General features: G+C 54.2%; 1 protein-coding gene across 1 annotated transcript in view; it reads left to right on the plus strand.

Moving 5' to 3' along the window:
- LOC144951370 (CLIP-associating protein 1-like) overlaps window positions 1-17,306 on the plus strand; it is an 80,754-nt gene that overhangs the window by 53,831 nt on the left and 9,617 nt on the right. The window contains exons 27-37 of the mRNA XM_078881599.1: window positions 1,284-1,447; window positions 2,262-2,340; window positions 4,475-4,618; window positions 5,307-5,453; window positions 6,635-6,744; window positions 9,309-9,440; window positions 10,044-10,185; window positions 11,026-11,344; window positions 12,711-12,904; window positions 13,172-13,300; window positions 14,633-14,839. Of these exons, the coding sequence (XP_078737725.1) occupies window positions 1,284-1,447; window positions 2,262-2,340; window positions 4,475-4,618; window positions 5,307-5,453; window positions 6,635-6,744; window positions 9,309-9,440; window positions 10,044-10,185; window positions 11,026-11,344; window positions 12,711-12,904; window positions 13,172-13,300; window positions 14,633-14,839 (1,767 nt within the window). The remainder of the gene's footprint in view (window positions 1-1,283; window positions 1,448-2,261; window positions 2,341-4,474; window positions 4,619-5,306; window positions 5,454-6,634; window positions 6,745-9,308; window positions 9,441-10,043; window positions 10,186-11,025; window positions 11,345-12,710; window positions 12,905-13,171; window positions 13,301-14,632; window positions 14,840-17,306) is intronic.

The following is a 17,306-nucleotide window of genomic DNA, read 5'->3' on the forward strand; positions in this document are numbered from 1 at the left end:
AATTATTTGTTGCGTGTCTTTTTCTTGTGTTGGTCTCGTGCGCTCATCAGTATTGTGCGTATGTCTTTTTTTTCTCTCCATGCGTCGCTGTCCCGACATCCTCAACAGAGAGTAAGTGCCACCAATCCGTTCTTTTTGGCGTCGCGTCAGCGCCGTTCTTTTCGCGAACTAGCGTTCGTGTTTTTGCAACGAAGCGCGACTGGGCAGTCCGTGGAGTGATCGGTTGCCTTGGTGAGGTGTCGGGGTCCGCTGGCAGAGTGTCGTGGGATCACAGTTTATCGAACTGTCCAAATGTCGATTTAAAGCTTTCGTGACTGCAGGGATTCATCTTCTTGGTTCTTTCGGTAAAGTCACGTAGAAGGGAAGTAATAAAATAATAAAAATAAAACATAATAAAATAATTCTCACGACGTTTCGGCTACCAACGCAAGCAGCGCCGTCCTCAGGTGAAAACCAGGTCTGTCGGGGAGACAGCGTCTGAATGTTGTCGCCTCGACAGACCTGGTTTTCACCTGAGGACGGCTGCTTGCGTTGTGGCCGAAACGTCGTGAGGATTATTTTATTATGTTTTATTTTTATTATTTTATTACTTCCCTTCTACGTGACTTTACCCAAAGAACCAAGAAGATGTCAAAATGTCACGAACTTTCTCAAATGACCGGCCATTTGCTTCGAACTGAGAACATCCACGCTGCAGACGTAGCCCCCGATGGGCGGACTAATGCCGCCTTGCAGGCCGGCGTTGCTTATCTGACCTTGTGCCGCACAGTGATTTTGCCACTTGGGCGGGGGGGGGGGTCCCCTATCGCACGGCAACCTCGGGGTGTACTGCAACGGGTGGGGCGCGGTGTCAGTATTGAGTCATCGACGACGATGTATGCACAGTAAAAACCTTGGATTGCGAGTAACTTGGTCTGCGAGTGTTTTGCAAGACGAGCAAAAATTTGTAAATAAATATTAATTTGATGTATTGTATAGTCGTGTATATAGTAGTGTAGTGTATAATGCAGTGTAGTAAACAGCAGCGTATGTACGTTGAACGCCTTTCTCACCGCACGTAGCCAACCATGCCAAGCGGAGGTGCGGGGGAAATGACGACAAACTAAACGCAAAAATCAGTTAAAAAAATCAGTGAGTTTTACAATCGAGATGACTTAAAAGCAGCTTCCTTACTCTCGGAAGGAAGAGCGCGTTCCAGACGGCCGCCTAGAAGCGCGCACGGCGGCGATGACGAGGCGCGGGGACCGATGCCGGGCTGCGTCGCGTGCGTCGCGTGCGTGCAGGTGTTCAGCCTGTTTGTGGAGACCCTGGTGGAGTTCGTGGCGGTCCACCACAACGAGTTGCACGAGTGGCTCTCCGTGCTGCTCACCCAGCTGCTGAAGAAGACGGGGGCCGACCTGCTCGTGTCCGTGCACGCCAAGCTGCAGAAGGCCCTCGACACCACGCGGTCAGCTCCGTGGTTTATTGTTGTTGTCGTCGTTGTCATCGTCGTCGTTGTCGGATTGACTCACAAAGTACTCTTTTTACTGGTAGTAACCTCCTGGTTACACCAGCCCACAGGGGATTATTCTGTCCGTCCGTCCGTCGTGCATCCAAAAATGGGAGGGGTGGAGAGGGGAGGGTGGGGAAGGGCTGGGGGGGGAGGGTGGGGCTGGGTGGGGAGGGAAGGGTGGGGAAGGGCTATGTGGGGAGGGTGGGGAGGGGCTGGGTAGAGAGGGTGGGGAGGGGCTGGGTGGGGAGGGGCTGGGTGGGGTGGGAGGGGTGGGGCTGGGTGGGGAGGGGCTGGTCACCCCGTGGTGCCCTTATAAAACTCAACGTTTAACCTACTCATGCCGGCTTGTGCCCGCTCTCAGTCGGGCATATTTGCGCAATACACCACGCCGCCGTTGACCCTGACCATTGACCGAGCAACCCAACGTTCCTACCAGCTCCCTCCGCAGGAATGTGTTTTATTTTGAATGGCAAGGAGGTGGTTTTCTTTGTTGAAAATGAGTGGCGAGGCGGTGGTTCTCATCTGCCTTTTATTGTGATGGCCGGGGTGGTTTTTCCTCCGCTTCCCGCCCCGTGCGTGTAGTAGCCAAAGTAACGAGTTGCAAAGTGCGAGCACGAATCGGGGGGGTGGGGGTGGGGGTCGTGTACGAGCAGGTCCGCGTAATCCTGAGACCTTACTGTACATAAATAACGAGAGAAATAGAATCATCATCATCATTATTATTATTTCCTAATTCGTGTGTGCGTTATATTTTTACTTTGCATTGCAGGACCTTGTTTCCCTTTGACCAGCAGTTCAGCATCTTGATGCGATTCATCGTGGATCACGCACAGACCCCGAGCCTCAAGGTTTGTAAACGGGACGCTTCGACATTTTTTAAAATTATTATCGCGCCTCGCAATGTGGGGGCCCCCGCCCCACGTGGTTGAGCCGGGCACCCGTACGCTCATCAGCCAGTTAATTTTCAGTTCATGTATTAGGTATAGCCCTGTGAGCCATGCGGCTCTTGAATCGGGTGCAACCGCAACAAACAAAAACACGGACAAGAAACATCTTAAAGTGACGACGCGCGACAGAGAAATCCAGCAAAGTCTTCCGGGAAAAAGCACCGTATATCAAAAATCCCAGTGGGATGCAAGTCATACAATAACCATAAGACAATTGAGATGAAAGTAATCAGTCTAACTCTGTTACTATAACAAACAAATATGGCTAAACCAAAATGTTTTCGAAATCGCCAAAATAAAGCTATAAAAACAATGTAACAGTGAATTTCGATTTAAAGCTTTCGTGACTGCAGGGATTCATCTTCTTGGTTCTTTCTGTAAAGTCACGTAGAATGGAAATAATAAAAATAAAACATAATAAAATAATTCTCACGACGTTTCGGCCACAACGCAAGCAGCCGTCGACAGACCTGTTCTCCACCTGAGGACGGCTGCTTGCGTTGTGGCCGAAACGTCGTGAGAATTATTTTATTATGTTTTATTTTTATTATTTTATTATTTCCATTCTACGTGACTTTACCGAAAGAACCAAGAAAATGTAACAGTGATCATAGGAACGGCGTGTGGCCCTGGAAGGAAACATACAGGGTGATTCAAACATTTAACACTTACGTGGGACTGTCGTTTTTAAAGGAAAAAGAACGGATAATACACTGTAACAGGATAACAAATGTAATGTTAATAGCTTCAAAAAGTAAAGACTCATCTTCTTGGTTCTTTCGGTAAAGTCACGTAGAATGGAAATAATAAAATAATAATAATAAAACATTATAAAATAATTCTCACGACGTTTCGGCCACAACGCAAGCAGCCGTCCCCTCAGGTGAAGAACAGGTCTGTCGAGAAGACAGTCTGAATGAAACACCCCAGGCTTGGAGCGTCTATTTAAGCTGGGTTGGAGGGGGAAGAGCGCCTTGACAACAGAATTTGCATATCAAGAGGAATTTTGCATATTTATGGGAAATGCAGATATGGGATTAGTACTACTTGTGAAATGCGTAGGAGGTGGGCGGGGGGTTTCAAAGTCATTATGCCCGTGCATTATGCAGGATTAGCAGCATCAAAGGGAGGGGATAAGACTCTCCACTTGTTTGCCATCGTTGTCAACGCGTGCCTGGAATCTTCTCCAGGTGGTCTCCAGAGCCGGGAGGCACATGTCTTGTGGTGTTGTTGTAAATTCTCAGAAATGTAAAAAAAAATGTGATGTACCCTGTGATGCTTTTTGGGGAGAAATAGGCCTCATTTATAGCACGTAAATCTTTTGCAATGAAAAATAACCATGGAACCTCCTTTGCCAGTAGCAAAATATGAGAATTGGTTTTTTACCCTTTTATCTGGCAACAAAACTGACACCTTTTTTTACAAGGTGTCATGTTTGCATTGACCACAATACCTGCGGTCGGCAAACAAAAAACACAACTCTGATAATATATGCACTGTCCTTGAAATTGATTGGTCCACACCCGAGACAGCTTTTCTTAGAGCCTAGTCTCACATGGTGTTGGACCAGATGATGCCAAAAGGCGCACAACTCAAAGACAATGCACCATCAGAGTATGAGAGCTCGGGGTAAGCATTTACACCATTGGAACCTCGTTTGCCAGAAGAAATAATATGAAAACAAATTTTTACCCTTTTATCTGGCAACAAAACTGATACCTTTTTTTTCGTGAAAACATTTTTCCAAAATTTTACACTTTTTAGGAAAAAATTAATTATATTTAATTACCAATTGCTTAATGGTGTCAGGCATTCATCTGACCCATAGGTGCCAGCCATCTCAAGCCAGAGGACGAGAGGACTCTAGCCGCCACGCATATAAAGGATTTATAGTGAAAAACTTTGTTTTTACGGGTTAATTTTTTTTATTGTTGTTGTTATCTTTCACAACTGGGTGTGTTCTTACCCGACCTGAAAGCGAAAAATCATTCCTCGTTCCGCAATTATAATGATTCTTTTTCCGCGCTGCCCGCAGGTCAAGATCGCCATCCTAAAGTACATCGAGAGCCTATCGCGGCAGATGGACCCCACGGACTTTGTGAACTCGAGCGAGGCGCGGCTCGCCATGTCTCGCATCATCACTTGGACCACGGAGCCCAAGAGCTCCGACATCAGGAAGGTGAGCGATGTTTTTTCTCTTTCTCTGTGCGTGCGTGTGTGTGTGTACGTCTAGGGGAGCAGTAGTGCAGCGGTCGACGCGCTGCGCTACGAACCTGGCGGCCCGGGTTCGATTCCCGCTCACAGCCAACACCAGTGACGATTATTTGAACCGGTCTTGGGCCTCCCCTAGGTCGACTCAGCCTACATTGAGTACCCGGTGCGATGTGTAAACATCGCCACCGGGGAGACAAAGGCGGCCGGGCGTGGTGTCGGCCACCCACCCCCTCGTGTGCCGTGCCGGCCTTCATAGGTGCTGCTCGCTAACAGCACTCGCCCCAACAGCCTGTTAAGGCTACACGGGGGATCTTTGTCTCATACTCTTAGTTCTTTCGGTAAAGTCACGTAGGTAAAAAATGAAATAAAAATTAATAAAAATAAAACAATAAAACCACGACGTTTCGGAGGCAACACAAGCTTCCGTCTTCAGGTGAAACCGTCACAGCAAAATATCTGTATTCATTTTAATTTCATTTTTTCCCTCCGTGACTTTACCGAAAGAACTAAGAGCATGAATCCTTGCAGTCACGAAAGCTTCAAATCTGGATCTTTGTCTCGTTATACTCTGAGAGCCTCGTCTCTGTTAAATCTCTACGGGGTGGTGGTGGGGGGGGGGGGCGGTGGTCGTTGTCTCTCGGTGGGGATCGCAGGCGGCGCAAACGGTGCTCATCTCCCTGTTTGAGCTCAACACGGCCGAGTTCACCATGCTGCTCGGCGCACTCCCCAAGACCTTCCAGGCCGCCGCCACCAAGCTGCTGAACTCGCACATCCGTGCCGCGGGGATGTCCCCTTCGCAGGTACCGCGTGGGGGGGGGGTGGGTACCACATGGGCACCCTTAGCATGTCCTCTTCACAGGTACCGCGTGGGGGGGGGGGGGGGGTGGGTACCACGTGGGAACCCTTAGCATGTCCTCTTCACAGGTACCACGTGGGGGGGGGGGGTGGGTACCACGTGGGCACCCTTAGCATGTCCTCTTCGCAGGTACCACGTGGGGGTACCACGTGGGGGTACCACGTGGGGGTACCACGTGGGCACCCTTAGCATGTCCTCTTCACAGGTACCATGTGGGGGTACCACGTGGGGGTACCACGTGGGCACCCTTAGCATGTCCTCTTCGCAGGTACCACGTGGGGGCATCACGTGGGCACCCTTAGCATGTCCCCTTGGTAGCAGAGGTCGCAAACGGGTTTTGATTGCTTACCCGTACCCGTACCCGGCCGCACCAGGGTCGCAAACGTGTACCCGTACCCTACCCGATACCTGGCTAGGGTACGGGTACGGGTACCCGATTGCGACCTCTGGGATGAAGCCATGTTGCAGGCGCGGGTGGGTTGATTCTAGGAACTTGAATTGTGAGAAGAGACAAGACGTTGGGAAATGAGTGACAAACGGTGACTCACCAGTGACTCACGGTCTACCCGTACCCGTAACCGGCCGCACCAGGGTCGCAAACGGGTACCCGTACCCGGCCGGGTACGGGTAGGGTACGGGTATCGGGTACCCGGTTGCGACCTCTGCTTGGTAGGCACCGAGTCCCGCCCCCAATGCGCACACGCGGGGATCGCAGTGCGCAACCCAGTTTGGCATCCGTGCGCAGCTCCCAGTGTCCTGTTCATTTTTGTTTAACCAGGCGAGATCTGACCGCACGCGGGTTAGTTGAGGGCAATTCCGTCGTAGGCACAAAATAAACCTCCCGACGAGAGATGATAAAAAAATACGCGCCACGTCGTGGCAAGTCGGTAATGGTCACCGGATGTAGAGAGAGACAAGCTGCCAACTGTGGCACGGTGGAGTCTCCCACAACCCCGGCTCAACGGCCCCCCCCGACCCTCGCCGTGTAATCGAGTTGCTCACCGTCGCCGGGTTTGAGCAGGGTGGGTGGGGACGGGGGGGGGGTCGGGGGTCACGCCGTCGTCGTCGTTGCCGCCGTGACCGCGGCGTTCACCGACGTGGCGACGGTGTCGCGTGCCGTGCCAGGGGTGGGCGAGCGGAGTGGCGCACCGCCCCTCGTCGCAGTCCGGCACAGGGCGGACGCGGCCGCTGACATCTCCAGGGAGCGCGTCGTCCCAGGATTCGTTGTCCCTTGGGTACGCGCACACACACACGCACGCACACACGCATGCACGCTCGCACGAACACACGCACGCACGCACGCACACATACACGCACGCATGCACACACGCACACACACACACGCACACACGCATGAACACACACATGCATGCACACACGCACACATACGCACGAACACACGCATGCACACATGCACACACACGCACACACACACGCACACATGCATGCACACACACACGCACGAACACACGCATGCATGCACGCATGCACCCACGCACGCACGCATGCACACACACGCACACACGCACGCATGCACACACACACACACGCACACACGCATGCATGCACGTACGCACGCATGCATACACACGCACACACGCACGCACGAACACACACACACACGCATGCACACACACGCACGAACACACGCACACACGCACGCATGCACACACACACGCACGAACACATGCATGCATGCACGCGCGCACGCATGCACCCACGTACGCACGCACGCACGCACGCATGCATGCACACACACAAGCACGCACACGCGCACGCGCGCACGCACATGCACGCACGCACACGCACGTGCATGCGGTCATCTGCACAAATGAACAAAGGTACCCCCCGTGTATCCCACGCAGACTGTGCGCATCAAGGTGCTGTTAGCGAGCGCCTATCAAGGCTGGCACGGTGCACCTATGAAGAGGAGTTGTGGCCAGAATTACCCCGGGCCACCTTGTGTCTCCCTATTTCTGCTGTTTACGCACCTCCGATTAGCTACAATCGGCTTCGTACGGTGCGAAAGAAGTTTAACATAGACACGACAGCAGGTCCTCATTTGTGGTTTTGTAGACCTTGAGGGGGGTCGGGACCGGTTTCACATCATTACCGCTGAAATGAATTCCCGGTCGCTACGTTCGTGGCACAGTGTGCGCCAATCGCTGCACCACCACTCTCCGCGCACACACACACACACGTATACGCGTACACACGCGTACACACGCACAACCATCCAGGAAAGCCTCGCTGAGCCTTCGGCAGCGGCGTAAGGTAATGCTGGCGTGACGCGGTTCGGAGAGGACTGGAGTTCCATCGCTCATGACGTACAAGCCTCTTTACACGAACAATTGCGGCAGCTGGCGTCATCTGAAATGGCAATTACGATTGTAATTTACCATTGTAATTGTCTCATTGCACATGGCACGGTGACGATTGTTATCGACCCCAGGTCTTGACAGGGCCCCTCTGCGCTAGCGTGTGCGCCGCTGGTCAGGTGTGATATTCTGGGTTTTTTTTCTTTTCGGTAAAGTCACGTAGGTAAAAATGTAAAATTAATTAAAGTTAAATAAAAAATATAATAAAAATCACGACGTTTCGGAGGCAACACAAGCCTCTGTCTTCAGGTGGAACCGTCACAGCACGATAGCTGTATCAAGGAAATGAGAAATTCCAAGAGATCCGACCCCGTATATATAAACTGGTTGAGGGGGGAGGAGCCAGGGCAGGCCCCTGGATAGGAGTTTTTTATTATTATGGTAAGGTTGGTGCGGCTAAAGCTAAGGCTAGTCTACATAACAAAGGACTGAGCCTTTGTTATGTAGACTCGCTGATGGGGGGGGGGGGGCCAGAGTTGTTAAAGTGCGGCTGCTGCTAATGGGACCGCGCCTCTGCCATGTAGATGGTAAATGCAAAAAAGCAGGTCAGGAAGAAACAGCCTCCTGCTACGTTGCTTGGTGGGTAAAACTTAAAGCAGGAAACCAGCGTGTGAAAAAAGAAGCTAAACAAATCTAGAATGGTCAGGTGTGGTGCGGTTCTCGGCTCGGAGCTACAGCCGCCCTGGTGAATTGCCACCCGTGCGTGTTGACCGTGAGAAATACGCAATGTCTGCGCGCGGCAGTGTTGCGGTTAGCGCTACGAACCCGGCGACACGAGTTCGGTTCCCGCTCACGGCCAACATCGGTGGCGATTATCTGAACCGGTCCTGGGCCTCTCCCTTAGGTCGACTCGGCCTCAAATTATTCCTTGGTGCGGTGCGTAAAAACATCTCCACTCGGGAGACAAAGACGGCCAGGCGTGGTGCTGACCACCCACCCCCTCGTGTGCCGTTCCGGCCTTCATAGGTGCTACTCGCTAACAGCATTTGCCGGTGTCATAGTCCAAATTTTTGCCACGTTTAATTGATTTGAAAACACAAATCGGTTATGGGGCCCCTACTTGGAAATATCAGCAGGACCCGGAGGCTCGGCGAGGCTTTCGTTGCTATATAAATGCAGGGACCAAACTCACTCTTTTATGCTGAAAACTTTCGTGACTGCAGGAATTCATGTTCTTGGTTCTTTCGGTAACAAAAAGGCCTACATTTGTGTTGATCTGCAAATGCGTTTTCCCCCTTGTCGTCTCTTAACATCTTCCTCCGGTTGTACCTCGCCATGCTTGCGTCCCCCCCCCCCCCCCCTTAACCGTTGATAACCCTCGACCTTGCCTGCGTTGACATTGCCTCTTTTGACTTCCTCTCTCTCTACCCCCCCCCCCTTCCATCTCTCACCGGGGTGTTTGCCTGCGTCCCTAATTCCAGACGCCCCTGGGGTTGGGGTGCGGTCAATGGGCTGGTAAAGCATGCCCCCTCCCCCGGCCAAACGCCCTCCAACCCCTCCCCCAGCACCACCCCCTCTTACAGCTGTGGCTTGCGACGAAATTCCTCGCCCAGGTAACGCCGGTCTTAACCTCAATCCTAACGGTTACTCCCTGTGGCTGTCCCCTTTGCTGAGCGCGAACGCTTTAACCGCTTGCTCCATTCGCTCGCCCCTTGCGTCGGTAGTTGTCGTAGGCTGGACTAAGTAGGTACGGTCGTCGTCGGCTAAGATGTTGGACGGCAACTAAAAGCTTCTATCGCTATGTCACGCCCTGTCGCTAGAAATATAAATGCTTAGCGTCGCTTTGTAGGTTTTCTTAGCAGCGGTTGTGCTGTCTAGGTGCCCCGATGCGTTTTGGGTTTGTGCCGCGTGAAAGCGAATTTATAACTTCGACAAAGCTGGCGGCACGTGGAGCGAGAGACGTCAGACGTCGTGCCGGAGTACAACCCAGCACAACCCAAAACCTGTCGGGGAGATTAACGGCGATCGTTTTGACTTGTATGCCATGGCTTGATCCAGCTCGTGGCGTTGCGTGGTGCGGCGTGGTGTGGTTTGGTGTGACGTGGTGTGGCGTGGTGGTGGCGTGGTGGTGGCGTGGTGTGGCGTGACGTGGCGTGGTGGTGGCGTGGTGGTGGCGTGGTTTGGTGTGGCGTGGCTTGGTGTGGTTTGGCGTGCAGTGCACCGGATTACGACACGGAGAACATGAACTCGGACGACATCTACAGCTCGCTGCGCGGCGTCACCGAGGCCATCCAGAATTTCCGCTTCCGCAGCCAGGAGGACGCCGCTGAACCCATCAAGCGAGACGGCGGCGGCACTGTGAGTGGTGGCGGTGGGAGTGGTGGTGGTGGTGGTGGTGGGAGTGGTGGTGGTGGTGAGAGTGGTGGTGGGAGTGAGAGTGGTGGTGGCGGTGGGAGTGGTGGTGGCACTGTGAGTGGTGGTGGCGGTGGTGGTGGCGGTGGAAGTGGTGGTGGCGGTGGGGGTGGTGGTGGCGGTGGGAGTGGTGGTGGTGGTGGGAGTGGTGGTGGTGGTGGGAGTGGTGGTGGTGGTGGGGGTGAGAGTGGTGGTGGGAGTGGTGGTGGTGGGGGTGGTGGTGGTGGTGGGAGTGGGAGTGGTGGTGGTGGTGGTGGGAGTGGTGGTGGGAGTGGTGGTGGTGGTGGGGGTGAGGGTGGTGGTGGCGGTGGGGGTGGTGGTGGCGGTGGGAGTGGTGGTGGCGGTGGGAGTGGTGGTGGCACTGTGAGTGGTGGTGGTGGCGGTGGGAGTGGTGGTGGCGGTGGGAGTGGTGGTGGCGGTGGGAGTGGAGTGGTGGCGGTGGTGGTGGTGGTGGCGGTGGGAGTGGTGGTGGCGGTGGCGGTGGAAGTGGTGGCGGCGGTGAGAGGGAGAGCCTTCCTCTTCTCTCTTCCTTAATCTCGTCCCTTGGACTTTTCGACTATTGCGGCATGGCTGTCCCCTTCTCCGTTATAACTAAAGACACGTGCTATTTGCGCCGCTCGTGCAGCGCAAAACGTCGTCACCAAAGTCGCTCCGCGGTTGAGCTTTGTAAGCCTCACAGGATATTTCCGATAATCCACCCCGGATCGAATTGCGCGCTCGATCGAATCGCCGGGCGGAGCGAACCGTCACCCGTCCCCTCCGACCCTCTCTGTGTGCGACTCGCAGCTGTCCCGCGACGGACGACTCTCCTCGTCGTCCTCCTCCTCCGCTCCGGCGCCGGCCGTGTGCTCGAGCGAGCCGCAACGCATCCCCCACCACCACAACCAGCACCACCACAACCAGCACCACCACAACCACGTGCCGGACGGCACGGACTGCGGCCGCCCGGCGCTCGACAACAAGACGTCGCTGCTCAACACTCCGTCGCAGCACGGCCTGCTGACGAGCTCCCGCAACCACGCCCCTGGCGGATCCCCCGCCACCTTCAACAAATCCGCCCTGCGAGAGGCCATCTTCGACGACGACATCGAGCAATTTCAGGATGGTGCGCAATCGCCTCTTTCGCCCGTCCTGTGCCCGGGGACCGCCCGAGGGTGGGACTTGTTGGGCCCCGATCGCCTTGTTTGTTGTGTCGTCCCCCCCCCCCCCCCCCCCCTGTTGTGCTAAAACTAAATGAAACTATTTTTTATTTTATCAGTTAAGGCACCACCAAGCTATGCAGCTCTTTTTCAGAAGCGAGCTGGCTGTCACAAATGATAGCTCAACGAAGTGGCTTGTCATCTTCTTGGTTCTTTCGGTAAAGTCACGTAGAATGGAAATAATAAAATAATAAAAATAAAACATAATAAAATAATTCTCACGACGTTTCGGCCACAACGCAAGCAGCCGTCCTCAGACTCTGTCTTCTCGACAGACCTGCTCTCCACCTGAGGACGGCTGCTTGCGTTGTGGCCGAAACGTCGTGAGAATTATTTTATTATGTTTTATTTGTATTATTTTATTATTTCCATTCTACGTGACTTTACCGAAAGAACCAAGAAGATGAATCCCTGCAGTCACGAATGGCTTATCATCGTGTGAATTTGTATAGCACCCAAACACTCTTTAAACGCGTGACGTTCATTCCAAAAGTGGAGCCGGAGGAAAATCAACACGAACACGGGGAGAGAGACACGCACACTCCAAATACACAGCAGGCGTTGAGCCCCATGACCTGCATACCAGGCGAGGTAGTTAACATCTCGCCACCGCGCTTTTACCCTCGTTGGCACGGGGCCTTGCCCGCTGAGTTGTCCTCTAGCTCTCTCTACTCTCGCATAGCCGGGCGGCGGTGGCGGCGGCGGTGGTGGTGGCTCCGCTACGATATTAGTAAGCCCACTGCAGCTATGCACTTTTAAATCGTCACGATTTAAAACTTAACTTCTCTAGAACTGCTTTTTGTGTCTTAGTTTGTTGTCCTTTCCCCCCCTCTCCGCACCTCCAATTTGCACGGTTGGCTACGCACGGTGCGAAATAAGTTCTACATACGTACGAACATACAAGACGAGCAAGAGGGGCACACAGGGGGGGGGGGGGGGGTACTTCTGCACCAGACGAAGCTGCATCGAGCAAATTCAACATACATGGGAGAATATGCGGGCGGTGGGGTGGCGCGAAAGGCGCCCGAGTTGGGAATCGAACCCAGGCCAGAGGTCGCAACCGGGTACCCGATACCCGTACCCTACCCGATACCCGGCTACTCGTACCCGGCCGGGTATCGGGTACGGGTACCCGTTTGCGACCCTTGTGCCGGCCGGGTACGAGTACGGGTAAAGAATCAAAACCCGTTTGCGACCTCTGACCCAGGTCCCTTTCTTGTTGCCGTGAGGCTTGAGAGCTGCCGCCCCCCTCGCCCTGTCGCCCGGTCGCAGACATCCCGCTGGAGCACGGGGACAAGGTTGCCGAGCTTCTGCGGGAGCTGTCGGAGTGCGGCGAGTGCGTGGAGGAGCGCCAGGCGGCCCTGCTCGAGCTGCTCAAGGTCACGCGCGAGAACGTCATGGGGCTCTGGGACGACCACTTCAAGACCGTGCTGCTGCTCCTCCTGGAAGCTCTCGTGGACAGCGAGGTGGGTGTGTGTGCGTGTGTGCGTGTGTGTGTGTGCGTGTGTGTGTGCGTGTGTGTGTGCGTGTGTGTGTGCGTGTGTGTGTGTGCGTGCGTGCCCCTCCCGGTGCGCCTACGGACCCCGCAGACGGAGAGGCAACGCGTCGTGTCGATGCCCGCCCCCCTCCCTCCCCCCCCCCGATGTGCCGTTGGTAGAAAACTTTCTAACAGCACTGCCCTGCGTGTGTGCCCGCGCACCCCACGTGCCCGCTCTCCCCACGTGCCCGCACAGCCGTCCATCCGCGCGCTGTCTCTCCGCGTGCTGCGTGAAATCCTGAGGACGCAGCCGTCGCGCTTCAAGAACTACGCCGAGCTCACCATCATGAAGATCCTGGACGCGCACCGTGACCCGCAGAAGGAGGTGAGCCCCCCCCCCCAGGGAGAAGCGGGGGCGGTGACGCTCGTCAGAGGTCGCAACCGGGTACCCGATACCCGGCTACCCGTACCAGGCCGGGTACGGGTACCCATCTTGAATTTGGAGCTTTCATAACTGCAGGAATTACTCTTTGGTTCTTTCGGTAAAGTCACGTATACGGGTAGCCGTTTGCGACCCTGGTGCGGCCGGGTACGGGTACGGGTAGGCCGTGAGTCACTGGTGAGTAACCGTTTGTCACTCATTTCCCAACGTCTTGTCTCTTCTCACAATTCAAGTTCCTAGAATCAACCCACCCGCGCCTGCAACATGGCTTCATCTCAGAGGTCGCAATCAGGTACCCGATACCCGTACGGGTGTAGGGTACGGGTACGGCCGGGTACGGGTATGGGTACGGGTACCCGTTTGCGACCCTGGTGCGGCCGGGTACGGGTAAGGAATCAAAACCCGTTTGCGACCTCTGACGCTCGTCCCCAGCTGGTACCGCTCGTTGTCGCAGAGGCTCGCAGTTCGAATCGAGTGGCTGCCCCTGGTTATAACTGCGGGTGTCATAATCGTAATACTGCAGCGTTTTTGTAAAGTTGCAACAAATTTTTTAATTATTTTCACATTTTTTTTCACATTGCGCTATCCTCGGTCGCACTCGTGGGTGTCACATTGGTCTTGCGCTGCAAAGAAAGGGAGTATTAGCGGGTGGATTAATCTACATCCGTGTCCATCTTTACGGCGTCGCACACGTATTCCCGACTTCCTCCCACGAGCATGAACGCCCATCCATCGCCTAAGAACATCTGAATATGCAGGGGACCGCAGAGCTTGGACAATTGCTGTCGTCGGCTCACCGGCCCAGTGGCTGCTGCCGCCCTTGCCGGCTTCGTCTGTGATTCCTCCTCGCGCCTTTCGAATCGCTCGGCCTTCGAGAGCGAGCGGAAACTGTGCGATGCTGTCCAGGTCGTTTTTATAATTATTTATATTCTTAGGTTTTTTCGGTAAAGTCACGTAGGTAAAAAATTTAAATGAAATAAAATAAAATATAAAATAAAAATCACGACGTCTCGGAGGCAACACAAGCTTCCGTCTTCAGGTGGAACTTGATACAGCAAGCGTGGCTGTGACGGTTCCACCTGAAGACGAAAGCTTGTGTTGCCTCCGAAACGTCGTAATTTTTTTTGTTACTTTTATTAATTTTAATTTTTTACCTACGTGACTTTACCGAAAAAAACCTACGAATATGAATCCTTGCAGTCACGAAAAGCTTCAAATCTAGAATTAATTATTTATAATTATCGTTGCTGTCGTTATCATCGTCGTTCCGTCCAGGTGCTGCGTGCGGCAGAGGAGGCGGCCACGGCGCTGGTGTGCTCCATCTCGCCCGAGCAGAGCGTCAAGGTTCTGAGCCCCGTGGTCCAGACGGCCGACTTCCCCATCAACCTGGCGGCGATCAAGATGCTCACGCGCGCCTCCGAGCGCATCTCGCGCGACGCTCTCGTGCAGCTGCTGCCCGACGTCATCCCCGGCCTCCTCCAGGTTTCCCCGCTTTCTCTCGCGGAGGCTCGCACAGAGACCCATAGACGCGCACGGACACCCATAGACTCGCATGGAGACCCACAGACTTGCACGGAGACCCACAGACTCGCACAGAGACCCACAGACTCGCACAGAGACCCACAGACTCGCACAGAGACCCACAGACTCGCACAGAGACCCACAGACTTGCACGGAGACCCACAGACTCACACAGAAACCCATAGACTCACTCAGAGACCCACAGACTCACACAGAGACTCATAGACTCACACAGAGACCCACAGACTCGCACAGAGACCCACAGACTCACACAGAGACCCAGAGACTCGCACATAGACCCACAGACTCGCACAGAGACCCACAGACTCACACAGAGACCCATAGACCCACACAGAGACCCGCAGACCGGCACAGAGACCCACAGACTCCCACAGAGACCCACAGACTCGCACAGAGACCCACAGACTCACACAGAGACCCATAGACTCACACAGAGACCCACAGACCGGCACAGAGACCCACAGACTCGCACAGAGACCCACAGACCTGCACAGAGACCCACAGACTCGCACAGAGACCCATAGACTCGCACAGAGACCCATAGACTCAGACAGAGACCCATAGACTCGCAGAGACCCATAGACTCGCACAGAGACCCATAGACTCGCACAAAGACCCATAGACTCCCACAGAGACCCAGAGACTCGCACATAGACCCACAGACTCGCACAGAGACCCACAGACTCACACAGAGACCCATAGACTCACACAGAGACCCGCAGACCGGCACAGAGACCCACAGACTCCCACAGAGACCCACAGACTCGCACAGAGACCCACAGACTCACACAGAGACCCATAGACTCGCACAGAGACCCACAGACCGGCACATAGACCCACAGACTCGACTCGCACAGAGACCCACAGACCTGCACAGAGACCCACAGACTCGCACAGAGACCCATAGACTCGCACAGAGACCCATAGACTCAGACAGAGACCCATAGACTCGCACAGAGACCCATAGACTCGCACAGAGACCCATAGACTCTCACAGAGACCCATAGACTCATACAGAGACTCACAGACTCGCACAGAGACCCACAGACTGGCACAGAGACCCACAGACTGGCACAGAGACCCACAGACTGGCACAGAGACCCATAGACTCGCACAGAGACCCACAGACTCGCACAGAGACCCACAGACTCGCACAGAGACCCATAGACTCACACAGAGACCCACAGACTCGCACAGAGACCCATAGACACGCACAGAGACCCATAGACTCGCACAGAGACCCACAGACTCGCACAGAGACCCACAGACTCGCACAGAGACCCACAGACTCGCACAGAGACCCACAGACTCACACAGAGACCCACAGACTCGCACAGAGACCCACATACCTGCACAGAGACCCACAGACTCGCACAGAGACCCACAGACTCGCACAGAGACCCACAGACTCACACAGAGACGCACAGACTCACACAGAGACCCACAGACTCGCACAGAGACCCACAGACTCACACAGAGACCCATAGACTCACACAGAGACCTACAGACTCATACAGAGACCCACAGACTCGCACAGAGACCCACAGACTCGCACAGAGACTCACAGACTCACACAGAGACCCATAGACTCACACAGAGACCCACAGACTCATACAGAGACCCACAGACTCACACAGAGACCCACAGACTCGCACAGAGACCCACAGACTCACACAGAGACCCATAGACTCACACAGAGACCCACAGACTCATACAGAGACCCACAGACTCACACAGAGACCCACAGACTCGCACAGAGACCCACAGACTCGCACAGAGACCCACAGACTCACACAGAGACCCACAGACTCGCACAGAGACCCACATACCTGCACAGAGACCCACAGACTCGCACAGAGACCCACAGACTCGCACAGAGACCCACAGACTCACACAGAGACGCACAGACTCACACAGAGACCCACAGACTCGCACAGAGACCCACAGACTCACACAGAGACCCATAGACTCACACAGAGACCTACAGACTCATACAGAGACCCACAGACTCGCACAGAGACCCACAGACTCGCACAGAGACTCACAGACTCACACACAGACCCATAGACTCACACAGAGACCCACAGACTCATACAGAGACCCACAGACTCACACAGAGACCCACAGACTCGCACAGAGACCCACAGACTCACACAGAGACCCATAGACTCACACAGAGACCCACAGACTCATACAGAGACCCACAGACTCGCACAGAGACCCACAGACTCGCACAGAGACTCACAGACTCGCATAGAGACCCACATACTCACACATACAGTGCTAAAGCAGTTCAACATACATATATCTAAATCATTATTGCATTATACTGTTTTTTAAACTACGTTCAAACGCCTTTAACGAAAGATGCTCTATAAATGTATCTGGTGTACAAGAGGTCGTGGAT

This window comes from Lampetra fluviatilis, chromosome 62 (assembly GCF_964198595.1).
Source record: "Lampetra fluviatilis chromosome 62, kcLamFluv1.1, whole genome shotgun sequence".
NCBI lineage: Eukaryota > Metazoa > Chordata > Hyperoartia > Petromyzontiformes > Petromyzontidae > Lampetra > Lampetra fluviatilis.